The sequence below is a fragment of the Hypanus sabinus genome, chromosome 26 (assembly GCF_030144855.1).
Source record: "Hypanus sabinus isolate sHypSab1 chromosome 26, sHypSab1.hap1, whole genome shotgun sequence".
NCBI lineage: Eukaryota > Metazoa > Chordata > Chondrichthyes > Myliobatiformes > Dasyatidae > Hypanus > Hypanus sabinus.
In genome coordinates, this window is record NC_082731.1 from 36,746,754 (window position 1) to 36,760,147 (window position 13,394).

Sequence of the window (13,394 nt, forward strand, 5' to 3'; positions counted from 1 at the left end):
TCCTGAAGAAGGGCCTCGGCCTGAAACGTCGACTGTTTACTCTTTTCCATAGATGCTGCCTGGCCTCCTGAGTTCCTCCAGTGTTTCGTGTGCGTTGGTTTGGATTTCCTGCACCTGCAGGACATCTGATGTTTACGAGCCTCTCCAGCAAGCAAGAGCCATTACCATCGCTGAGGCAACATCCTAGGAGTCTCCAGTGAGCAGATACCCCAATGGACCAGTCTCAGAGATACCACGGTGTCAGCGGCAATCAAAGACCATCAAACCATACAACATAGGAGCATGATTAGGCCATCCCGCCCATTGCATCTGCTCCACAATTCCAACATGGCTGATTTATTAACCCTCTCAACCCCATTCTCTTGCACTCTCCCTATAATCAAAAACCAACTAACCTCCACTTTAAATACAGTATACCCAATGACTTGGCCTCCATGACTGTCTGCTGCAATGAATACCACACCTTCACCACCCTCTGGCTAAAGAAATTCCTCCTCATCTCTAAAGGGATCGTCCCTCTGTTCTGAAGCTGTGCTCTCTTATCTTAGACTCTCCCACTACAGGGAACATCCACTCCACGTCCTTTTCAATATCTGATAGATTTCTCTGGGATCTCCACTCACTCTTCTCAAGTCCAATTAGTACAGGCCCAGAGCCATCAAACACTCCTCACACTTCACCCTGTTCATCCCCGGGACCGTTTTCGTGGCTTATGTCAACCAAAGTGGCCCATAAGATCATCCTCCTCATGACCCTGTTCTAAAGGGGCACCCTTCAACTCTGAGATCCAGCCATTACAGTTACTCGGGGGATTCCCAGTAACCCTCTTGAATCTGAGTCATGCACTGAAGACTGTGACACAGCAGACCTGCGTCATAACCAGACGTGGGGGTGGACTGTGAAAGCACCAGCCACCAGCTGAAAGGGTGCAGTCTTAGATTTAACTCCCCCGGCCTGTGTGCCAGAAGTTGGCAGCAAGCCCCATTACTGGCCACACACAGACAGGTGACAGCCATCTCCTGCACCTTGACACCCTACCCGGTGACCCAAAGTTCACAGTTCAAAGTGCATTATCAAGGTATGTATAAATTGTACAACCTTGAGATATGTCTGCTTACTGACAGCCACAAAGCAAGAAACCAGAAATAATCCAATTAAAAAAAGACCAAAGCACAATGGGGCGGGGGAGGAGAGGAGAGAGGGAGAGTGGGGAGAGCTAGGGGGGGGAGAATGGGGTAGGGGGAAGAGGGGAAAGAGGAGGGAGAGGGGCAGGGGAGAAGGAGAGGAGAAGGGGGAGGAGGGGAGAGGGAGAGAGAAATAAATCATGCAAACAATAAAAGCTAGCAACAGCATTCCAAACCTAATTAAAGGCATGGGCCCTGAGCCCGGAGCAGCCAGAGTAGCCCCACAGCCTCAGTCTCAGTTCATCACATGGCCAGGCAAATCGCCGCGAGGCTTGCAGACATGAAGCCTGGCGCAGCTGGAGCCGTCTCACAGCCTCAACACCACGGGGAGAGGAGTAAACATCGCAGAGCAGCGAGCAGGGTCGGCCTGGCCCTCATCTCACCTCAGTTCCTGACACCCAGCCTACTGGGCCTGGGGTTTAGGCTGACCTGTCCGGGTGAATTACTGCCCGGGGCAGCAAGAAACTGCACAGAAGTTCAGTTTGTCTCGCAAACCAACCTCCCCCTCTATTGATTCTGCCTACACTCTCTGCCACCTTGGGAAAGGACCCCTCCTACCCCCAGTCATTGACCTTTCTCTCTCCCCCATCGGGCAGAAGACACAAAGGGCCGAGTCTCAAGGACAGCTTCTACCCCGTGGTTCGCAGACTCTTGAATAGACCCCTCCTACGTTAAAACAGGGGTTCCCAAACTCCTCTTGGCAGGGATCCTTGGCATAAAATAGATCAGGAAACCTCTGGACTAAAAGATTTTAAGTTTTCATCACAGTGCTACGCAGACTAGGCCCTTCCGGCCATTCGAGCCACGCCGCCTGGCACCCCACTGATTTAATCCTACCCTAGTCTTGGGACAACTTACAGTGACCAATTAACCTACTAAACGAGACCTGCAGGTGCTGGAAATCCAAGCAACACACACAGAACTGGAGGAGGAACTCATCTGCTCGGTCCCTGTGCCCCCCATGTCTTTGGTCTTCCGTGCACCCGGGGCAAACCCATGCGGTCATGGGGAGAACGTACAAACTCCTCACAGGCAACGGCAGGAATTGAACCCAGGTCGCTGACACTGCTTTAGTGTTGTGCTAACCTCTACACTACCGTGCCGCCCCAAGACAAACGGTTGCACTCGTGATCTCCCAACTTTTCGTCTTAGACCCGGCACTTATCTATCTGTACCACACTTCCTCTGTAAACGGAACACTACATCATGTTCTGATTTTACTACCTCGGTGTAATTATGTATGGAATAATTTATTGCACACAAAAATAACTTGACTGTATTTTGTGACAAAAACATACCCTTGCTACTCAATTCAGTGACCCATTCCATCTTTGATAGCCTCAACACCAGTAACATCCTTTCTTGTTAACTAGTACTGAGTGGAAATCCACATCAAGGTACATCCGTTCGGGCGACTCGGAAAAATCGGCAGAAGCAGAACACTGCATTCGCAATGGCCACAGGGTTAACGTTGGCACAAAACCGCCACGCCATGCTAATGGCTTTTGGGACGGCCTGGTGAAGGAAGCCATTGAAATAAAACCACAGAGAAAGAATTTTAACAAAGCCGAAGGCCTCGCTCTGAGGAAAAACTGGGATTCGATTGTAGACGAGGTGGGACAGCAGAAACCTGATTGGATGAGGACTAACCAATCAGCAGGGAAGGACAATGGGGGTATAAGTACCACCAGACTAGACATGCCCAGGCATCATCCCTGATGAAGATGGCAGAGTTTGTTATTGAAAGGTCAGTTATAACCAATACTCATATCCATCTGGAAGCCCAAAAAAGAGTTTATTCCTCATATACTCTGGGAAAGAACTAGATCCTTTATTTTTTTAGTAATGAGTTATTGGAGGACATGACAGGGTAGATACAAGGCTGATTAGATCTGGCAGGACTTTTTAAGAACTAAAGGCCACAGTTTCAACATGGTCAACCATTCAGGACGGAGATGGAAAGAAGCATCATCACCCAGAGGGTGATGAATCCTTGGGAATTTTTTTTTCCCTGAGGGACTCAGTCAGAGGACACGTTGAAGGAAAGAGCCTAGGTTCTGAAGACACAGCCTCGGCATAGAAGGACATCCCTTCAGAGTTAAGGAGGAATTTCTTGAGCCAGAAGGTGGTGAATCTGTGGAATTCATTGCCACAAACTGCCAAGTCATCGGATGTATTTAAAGCAGAGATTCATACGTTCTTGGTTAGCAAGGGCGTCGAAGGTTATGGGGAGAAGGCAGGAGAATGGCGTTGAGAAAGATATTGCATCAGCCACATCTGAATGGTTGTGTAGATCCAATGGCCTATTTCTGCTCCTATACCTAATGGCCTCATGATCTTGTGGTGAAGGTCACATGACAAGGAGGATTGAAAATAAGGTCAATCATAGAACAGTGCAGCATAGACCTTGGCCCATCTCATCCATGCCAGGCAAGTCTTCCGCCCGGTCCCATCAACCTGCACCTGGGCAACAGCCATCCCATTCCGGGATTGAAAGGCTCGTCACACGAGGAGCGTTTGATGGTGCTGGGTCTGTACTCACAGGAATTCAGAAGACTGGGGCGGGATCTCATTGAAACCTATTGCATGTTGAAAGGCCTCGATAGAGTGGAGGTGGAGAGGATGTTCCTGTGGTGGGGGAGTCTAAGACCAGAGGACACCACCTCAGAATAGAGGGGTGTCCATTTAGAAGAAAATGAGTATGAATTTCTTCAGCCAGGGAGTGGTGAATCTGTGGAATTCATTGCCAAAGGCATCTGTGGAAGCCAAATTTTTATGTGTACTTAAGGTAGAGGTTGATAGGTTCTTGACTGGTCAGGGAATAAGGACACAGGGAGAAGACATGAGACTGGGGCTGAGAGGGAAATAGATTGGACATGATGAAATGGCAGAACAGACTCGATGGGCCAAATAGGCTAATTCTGCTCCTATTATCTTATGGTCTCTCTCAGCCATGTACCTATCCAAACTTCTCTTAAATGTTACAATTGGCATTGCACCCGCTGGCAGTTCTTCGCACATGTGTACCACCCGCTGAGCTAAGCTCCCCCGCCCCCCTCAGTCTCCCCTTAAATATTTCACCTTCCACCCCCAAACCTACGATCTCTAGTTCCTGACTTGGCCTACCTGAGGAGAAGAGGCCTGCTTGCATTTACCCTTTCTATACCCACCTCCCCCAGAAAACCTTACAAGCTGCCGGATCACCAGCTTCTGTTCGTGGGCTCAAAGCACCAACCTTTCGGTTAGGAGCTGGAAGCAATGACCAGCTGCGCCAGAGAGAGAGAGAGTCAGTGAAATAAGCAGGGTCGAGGACCAAGTAACTCACCCAACTTTACATCCCCATTGTCATTGATGAGAATGTTTGCACCCTGGGGAGAGAGGATTACAAGGTAACTTTAGTCAAACCAACGCAGATTATTTCCCACAAACATTAAATTATTATTAATTATTTATTCATCAGCTCTAGTTGGTAAAACCTGAGGTACAGACATAGCCAACCGTGCTCTTTTCTCAATTGCGAGGAACTTTCGGACTATTCTAATGGTGTTTAGTATTGAGGCTTTCTGGAGATTGACATAGATATTACTGTGTAGGCCTAATTGTTTAATGTTATTGTGTAGTGACTTTGGGATGACACCAGTTGTAGATATTACTATTGTCAAGTCAAGTCAAGTCACTTTTATTGTCATTTCGACCATAACTGCTGGTACAGTACATAGTAAAAACAAGACAATGTTTTTCAGGATCATGGTGTTATGTGACACAGTACAAAAACTAGACTGAACTACATAATAAAAAGAAAAAAAAACACACACACACAACAACTACACTAGACTACAGACCTACCCAGGACTGCATAAAGTGCACAGAACAGTGCAGGCATTACAACAAGTAATATTGTAATACCTGCATTAGTAAGGCAAGGTGTCAGTCCAGGCTCTGGGTATTGAGGAGTCTGATAGCTTGGGGGAAGAAACTGTTACATAATCTGGTTGTGAGAGCCCGTGGAACAATGTACACTCTGTTCATGTTCCATAGTCTTTCAATTTCCTCTTTTAATTCAGCATATTTCTGGTGTTTATCACTTACTGATTTCTGTAAGTTGTGTGTGTTTGGAATGGCTATAATCTATTAAGTAAGCTGTTCTTGCTTGTTTATCATGTATTATTATATCCAGATGGTTATTATGGATTGTCCCATCTGTAATAACCGATCCGTTGGGATATAACCTGTGGGATGCTGACTCAAAAACTGGATCAGGTTTGTATTTATGTATGGTGTCTTTTATGAGCTTGTATTTTAAAGCAAGATTTTGGTGAATGACTTTGTCACTTTATTGTGCCTGGGTAAGTAATCAGATTGAGTTAAACTGCTACAGGATCCTGAAGCAATGTGTTGGATTGCTTCTGGTTTCTCTTGACATTTTCTACATTCATCATCTTGACTTTGTTGGCTTTTTATTATGCATTTTCGATAATTTTTTTGTGTTAACCACCTGGTCCTGTGTTGCAGAAAGGAATCCTTCTGTTTCTGGGAAGAGGTCTCAACTCTGAGCCAGGCGCTCGACACTTCCTTGTCAACACCTAGTCTGCTCAGGTCGTGGGGCTGTCTTTCATGGAGGGTCATGCTCTTTCATTAGTTAACTTTTCCTTCAATTGTGATAATTTCTTCATTTTTCTGTGTTGTGCTTTCATTTAGGTTCAGTGGTGTGTACTTCTTATCCGAATTGCATATGGAGTGCTGAATCCTGTTTTTGTTTGTACAATGTACTGCGTATGTTTCTCAAAATGGCTTCTTTGGTTTGTTAAGAGTAGGAATGCTTCTTTGTCTGATAAGTGTTTTCTCTCGCAGTTGTTCAGCTTTGGACTTGCTGATATCAGGATTGTATTCATTTGTTAACCAATGGGGAATGTTATTTTGTCTTGTGGGGCTGGGAGCTTGCAGGGGTTTCACGATCTTTTCAGGGGAGGCGGGAAGAAGACGCCGAGGAAGGCGGACGTGCGCTGCACTGCTTGGTCGAGCACCGGGGTGGTCCCAGGTGCAAGGACGTGGAGGTCGGAGGAAAGTGACGAGGGGTCGAATGGTTCGATGGTTGAGCTCCAATGATGTGCACTAAACTGACTGAACTTTGATAAGTTGGCGCCTTTTACTTTTTCTTTTCTTTCATATATACTGTATGGCATAGTACTCTTTTAGTTTTAGTAAAATCTTTAAAGTGTATTCCATAACAGTATCTGGTGTGAGTTTGATATGGTGTGTGTGCACGCGGCATAAACTTGATTCTCACAGCACCTGCATGTACGGGAGGTGGGGTTGGTGAGTGGCTGGATCTCCTTTTCCCCTAGACATATACCAGCCTGTTGGGTAAGTGTTACATGTTGATGAAAATATACCCTTAGAAGTTTTACCTGACTGTTGTGTACATTTTCCCTCTTCCTCCTTCTGTCCAAGGTAGTGTTAATTTGAGTACATTCGAGTGACCATACTGATTTCAAAAAATTTTTCATTTCAGTTCTAAATTTTCCAGATCGGTTTCGGGCCAAGATATTATGCCAAAAGAATACTCCAAAAGGGGTGCATTTTATTATTAACATTATTATCTCTTTTTTCATTCTTTTCGTATTTGTACAATTTGTTCTCTTTTGCATACCGGTTGTTTGTCCATCCTGTTGTCTGCGGTTTTTCATTCATTCCACTGTGTTTTTGTAATTACTGTGAATGCCCTCAAGAGAATGAATCTTATTAGCGTTGTATACTGTGACGTATCTGCACTTTGATTGAGTTAAATTTACTTTCAGCTTCATGAACTTCTGTCTTCTCATGCTTGTCCAAGCCCGAGCCCTGAGTTCCTAGTTTCCCTCTCCAAGCTCACCTTCTCCACACACCATGTCTCCTGTACCATGCCCTGTCTCCCAGGGTGTTGTCTGGGATGGAGAGTTCGAGTTCTGAGGAGAGACTGGGGCTCGTTTCCCTGGGTGCACAGGAGCTAGAGGGAAGGCCTGATCAAAGTGCAGAAAATCATGAGCTACGGCGATGATGTCCAAGAGGGTATAGGTTTAAGATGAGTTCCTAGAGGCTAGAGGGGCTCCGAGGAAGTATTTTTCCACCCAGATGATGGTTGGACCTCCAAGAGGACCATAACCTTGTCGCAGGGCTTGGAGGCTTGCATGCCTCAATGACCTGGAGAGCTACGTTGGCTGGAGTCAGGGCTTTACCCTCTGGCTCTGAGTAGGGTCGCCCATGCCAAACAGGTCAAAGGGTAGAGGTCAGACTAAGAATGGTCCACTGGCCCCCCAGGTTCGGGGGTTCAGCTCAGGGCTAACAACCCAAAACTGTTATGGAATCAGCAATGAAGAATCCTTCTACATCTGAGTGGGACGGTGTTCCTGAGTGCCCACCCAGGGCTTACATGACTGATAGTAGTGAAAACCAAGAGGAAGCTACTGACACGATAAAGGAAGCCCTGAACACCGCCAGAGATGGAGGACCTTCATTGCTGCCCGAAACACCAGCGGTGTAATAAGCAGTTTAAAAAGAAATGATGGTTGGACTCTGCAAATCACTGCCTGAGGGGTTGTGGAGGTTGAGTCTCTCATACCATTTCAGAAGTATCTGAATGACCAAGTGCTAGTAACTGGTAATGCTATAGATCATAGAAAGTAGAACAGTATAGCACGGGACAGGACATTCAGTCCACAATTTTGTGCTAACCTTGATGCCAATTTATACCTTCATTGCTGCCCTAAACGTCAGAGGCATTACAGGCAGTAGGTAAGTTTCATATTTTGTGAGGCTGCTGCAAGCTTTTCTAGAGCAGGAGGTCCCAACCCTTTTTATGTCAAAACCGAGAGGTCCGTGGGAATCCAGGTCGGGAACCCCTTCCCCAGACACTGTTGTGCCTAACATTCCCAGGAGATAATCAGCTTCTGTGATACTCAAGCCACCCCCTCTGGCACCAACAATCATTCCCTTTCTTTCCTGTCCTGATGTTCGGTCTGAACAACTGAACCTCTTGACCATGCCTGCATGCTTTTATGTATTACGTTGCTGCCACGTGATTGGCTGTTTAGACAGTTACATTGACAAATAGGTGTGCAGGGAAATAACAGCTAATGAAGTGGTCACCAAGTGCATTTTGGGACTTGGCAAAGCCAGTTTAATCTGTATGGATAAAAGCCAGTTTAATCTGTATGGATAAAAAGTATTTCTGGGGTAACTTACCTTAATGTCCCGGTGTATCTTCCCTCGATTGTGTAGATATTCCAAACCCTAAGGGTGAAAAAAAGTTTTTAAAAATCCTTTGAATTCTGAGTTCTTCCAGTCTTTAGTGCAGATCCCCATCCTGATTAGATAAAAAAATAATTTACTATTTGTCTCAGACACCATCATTTCTCACCTGTCGCTGTCAGGCTTGCTTGCCAACTCATAAACACCGAGACTCTGCAGATACTAGAAAGCCAGAGCAACACACTCAACATGCTAGAGGAACTCAGCAGGTCAGGCAGCAACTCCGGAGGTGAATTAACAGTCAGCATTTCGGGCCAAGACCTGTCTGCCAACTGCTGTTTACAATTTAGGAGTGTAAAACCTGTCCGTGGTCTATTCTATATGAAATCTTTTGCAGTTCCTGACTTGGTAGAGTGGCCATTTTGCCAGAATATTCTTTGTTTCTTAAGTTGTTTATTTATCTATTTATCTATCTATATATTTATCTATCAATCTACCTATCTATATCCATCTATCCATCTCTGTACATACATCTCTTTATCCACCCATCTGTCCATCTATCCATTTGTCCAACCATCCATCTATCTGTCCATCCATTCATCCATTTGTCTGTTCATCCATCCATCCACTCATCCATCTATCCATCCGTCCATCCATCCATCTATCCATCCGTCCATCCATCCATCTATCCATTCATCCATCTGTCTATCCATTTATTGACTGAGATATAGCATGGAATGGGCCCTTCGGGCCCTTTGAGCCACACTACCCAGCGATCCCCCTGATTTAATCCTAGCCTAACTACAGGACAATTTACAATGACCAACTAACCTCCCAGCCTGTGCGTCTTTGGACAGCGGGAGGAAACTGGAGCACCCAGAGGAAACCCCGGGCAGGATGTACAGATGACGCCGAAATAGAACTCTGAACCCCGATGCTCGAGCGTCATGCTGACCGCCACGTGTTGTCCCTCCCCTGAGATGCTACAACTCTAGGCTGGCAGAAGAGACGGAGTTCCGTCTAGGTGGAAGTCGCAACTTTAGGCTGAGGTGTTAACCCAAGGTCTCATTTATTCCCCGAGTTGGACATAAAAGTTTCCACAACACTGTTTGAAGAATTAGGAAGTGAACCGGGAATTGACAGTTGTACGCTTTAATGAACACGACTTAAGTAGCGTAGAACCAAAATCAGGTGGGAGGAGGCAAGTGCTATGAACAACTGGCCCAACGTGCATCTGCATCACACCTTGCAATGTTAAGGTCAACCTCTTCCGTCGTGTCTCTCACCTGTAGCATTTCCCTGCTGATGTAGGCGATCTGTAACTCGGACAGCGGGCCTGTGACTGCAGGAGAAAGAAGAGAGAAGTACACATTCAGTTCGGGGCACTGGAGGGCACAGCCTCAGAAAGCAAGGGACGTCCCTTCAGAACAGAGATGAGGAGGAACGATTTCAGTCAGAGGTTGGCAAATCAGTGGAATTCATTGCCACAAATGACTGCAGAGGCCAGGTCATTGAAGCAGAGGTCGATAGGTTCTTGATAGGTTCAATTTATCATCAGATACATACATGTCTGCACGTACAACCTGAGGTTCTTTTTTCTGCGGGCATACTCAGCAAATCTATAGAACAGTAACTGTAAACAGGATCAATGACCAACAACTGTGCAAATGCAAACATAAATAAATAGCAATAAATAACAAGAGCATGAAATAATCAGATAAAGCTGAGACTATCAGTTGTGAAATACCAGGGCCTCAAAGGTTGGGGGAGAAGGCAGGAGAATGGAGTTCAGCCACGATGGAATGGCAAAGCAGACTCGACGGGCCGAATGGCCTAATTCTGCTGCTATAGTATGTCTTCTGATTGTATTGTCAAAAAGAATGAAAGATTCAGAAATGAGGTCAAAGTTAGTCACACTTCTATTTGATTACTTTATATTTTTCACCCCCTGTTCAGGAGCTGATGACATGGAGATCATTCCCTCTGTTGGCCCTGGGAGTTGCCCAGATAGTTCCCTTATCCACCAACCTCTTTCTTGTAAGGATCACTAGCAAACTCAAATGCAGGAGTCACAGAGGGTTCAGCGGTACAAACAAAGTGGAAGATTTATTACAAAAAGTTAACTAGAAAGACTAACAAGAGCTCAGGCAAGCAATGCAGAATCTTGACAAATTGAAATTTCTCACAAAAACACAGAAGAACTCGTCTGATTTTCACCTGGGAAGGAACCACAACGACCAACAGAGAGGTTGACAAGCCCGCTTGAAATACACCCTGGAACAGGTGGGAATTCAGGCCCAATCAGACAACCCTGGTGTCCAGACAAAGCAATAATCCCGTGCTAATTAAATTATCCCAAATTGTATACCCTTGAGGTGACACTGGAAAAGCACAATCCACATACTGACGAAAAAAATTCTTTTTAAAAAATGACCCTGACCAAATGATCCTTCACCAAATTAATGCACTACAAGACCATTTCCACAGCTAAGCTGCTACAGATGGGCCTCGCCTGTCAATGTCCCTACATTGTCCAGGTATTTATCAATCCTATATACCGAGGAAGCTCTCAGTCATGTTAGTGTAGATGCTATTGCACCCTGGGGTGTTCTGGGTTTGGAGGCTCGACTGCAGCCTCGTCTCTCAAGATTCTGTACATCCTGAAAGGCAGAATAAACCTACATCAATGCGAATCACCACAAAACGCTGGAGGAATTCGGCAGACCAGGCAGGAACTAGGGATGTGAATAAGCAGTCGGGGTTTCAGGCTGGGACCCTTCTTCAGGAATGGAAAGGAAAGCAGGAAGACGCTAGAATGGGGGGGGGGGGGGGGGGGAGGAGGAGCCTAGCCAGAAGGTGGCAGGCGAAGCCAAATGGAGGAACACCTTATATTCCATCTGGTAGGCGCGTGGCCAAGTGGATAAGGCGTCGGTCTAGTGATCTGAAGGTCGCTAGTTCGAGCCTCAGCTAAGGCTGCGTGTGTGTCCTTGAGCAAGGCATTTACCCACATATTGCTCTGTGATGACACCGGTGCCAAGCTGTATGGGTCCTAATGCCTTTCCCTTGGACAACATCAATGGCGTGGAGAGGGGAGACTTGCAGCTTGGGCAACTGCCGGTCTTCCATACAACTCTGCCCAGGCCTGCGCCCTGGAAACTTTCCAAGGTGCAAATCCGTGGTCTCACGATACTAACGGATGCTTATTTATTTAGCCTCCTACCTGATAGCATGAATATTGGGTTTTCCTTCTGATAATATTTTTCCCTCCCCCCCTCTACTCTTCTATTCTGCACTCTGGCTCCTCTCCTCTTCTCAATCACTTCCCCTGGGTCCCCTCCTCTCTCCTCTCCTAACAGATTCCTTCTTCTCCAGCCCTTTAACCCTCCCACCCACCTGGCCCCACCAATCACCTTCTAGCTAGTCTCTGATTCTGTTCTCCCCTGTGACCTCCGGCAGCTCCGGTGTCTTCCCACAGACCAAAGACGTAGCAGCTAATAGGCTAACTGGTCATTGTAAATTGGCTGCTCATTGGGCCAGAAGGACCAATGCCACAATGTGTCTCTAAACCAGGGGTTCCTAACCTTTTTCATGCCATGGACCAACTCCATTTGACCCCAGGTTGGGAAAACCTGCTCCAAATAAATAAACTAAGTAAAATCCACCAGTGTGTCTTTGATTAATTAGTTCAATTCAATGCATCCCACATTCTTCTCTTAAACAAAAGCCTTGGCAACATAGAGAAAGAAGCTCACGAGTAGAAGGATGAGTAGGCCTTGAAGCCTTTTCCACCTTTCCGTACAATCAGAAAACTATAAGACATAGGAGTGGAATCAGGCCATTCAGCCCATTGAGTCTGCCCCACCATTCAACTATGTCTGACTCATTTTCCCTCTCAACCCATAACCTTTGACACCCTCACTACGGAGAAACAGAGACACCTCTTTCTCCCTTATGGGGGGGGAGGGAAAGAGGGAAAGGGGGGAGAGAGGGGGGGAGAGAGAGAGGGGGAGAGGGGGGGAGGAGAGAGAGGGGGGGAGGGGAAGAGAGAGGGGGAGAGGGGGGAGAGAGAGGGGGAGAGGGGGGAGGGGGGAGAGAGGGGAGAGAGGGGGAGAGGGGGGAGGGGGGAAGGGGGAGAGGGAGAGAGAGGGGGGACAGAGGGGGGAGAGAGGGGGGAGAGAGGGGGGAGAGAGGGGGGAGAGAGGGGGGAGAGAGGGGGGAGAGAGGAGGAGGAGAGAGGGAGGGATAGGAGGGGAGGGGGAGAGGGAGAGGGAGGGGTGGGGAGAGGGGGAGATATGTCAAATTACCCGGTGAATGAATAATATTTGGGGTATTGCAAGTCTTTACACAGATGCTTTGCTGCATGCTTGAGTGCTAGGTGGGTAGTGCAGATGCTTTTTTGCTGTTGGGGGAGGGGGGATCGTTGCTTTGCTGCTGTTTACGTGTGGGGGGAGCTGGGAGGGGGCTTTGGGGTTATAACATTTAACTGTCATTCATTCTTTGGGGCACTCCTCTGTTTTTGTGGATGTTTGTGAAGGAAAAGAATTTCAGGATGTGTAATGTATAAGTTTCTCTGACATTAAAATTACCTTTGAAACTAATCATGCATGGTCTGCTCTCTCAGTGTAATATTCCTGCTTGTTCCCCAAACCCCTTAAACCTTTTTTTAAGACTCGAAGGCTAACTCTTGATAAATATATACAGTGGCAAAATCCATCCTTTTCTATGGCAGAGAATGTGAAAGATTTACAACTCCCTGTGCCAAGAAATTTCTCCTCATCCCGGTGCTGGGATCCCCTCCTATATCCCACTAGGGCATCTTCCCTGGTCGTCCCCACATCCATCAGTCTGTCTCTGCCAGGGATTTGTGCACGTACTTTCAGAAAACTCTCCCTGAACACCCCCCCCCGACATGGCGTCACAGTGGCTGCTGCCTCACTACTTGGGAGAAACGGGTTCAATCCCAGCCAGGGGTGCTGCCTGCGT

At 46.8% G+C, this 13,394-nt stretch overlaps 1 protein-coding gene across 4 annotated transcripts in view; it reads right to left on the minus strand.

The window, feature by feature from the left end:
• The window catches only part of LOC132381448 (mitogen-activated protein kinase kinase kinase kinase 5-like), a 190,711-nt gene that overhangs the window by 101,311 nt on the left and 76,006 nt on the right, over positions 1 to 13,394 (minus strand). For all 4 annotated transcript variants that reach the window (XM_059950856.1, XM_059950855.1, XM_059950857.1 and 1 more), the window contains 3 exons: positions 9,698 to 9,753; positions 8,406 to 8,453; positions 4,510 to 4,552 (listed from right to left, as the gene is read on the minus strand). In XM_059950856.1, the coding sequence (XP_059806839.1) occupies positions 4,510 to 4,552; positions 8,406 to 8,453; positions 9,698 to 9,753 (147 nt within the window). The remainder of the gene's footprint in view (positions 1 to 4,509; positions 4,553 to 8,405; positions 8,454 to 9,697; positions 9,754 to 13,394) is intronic.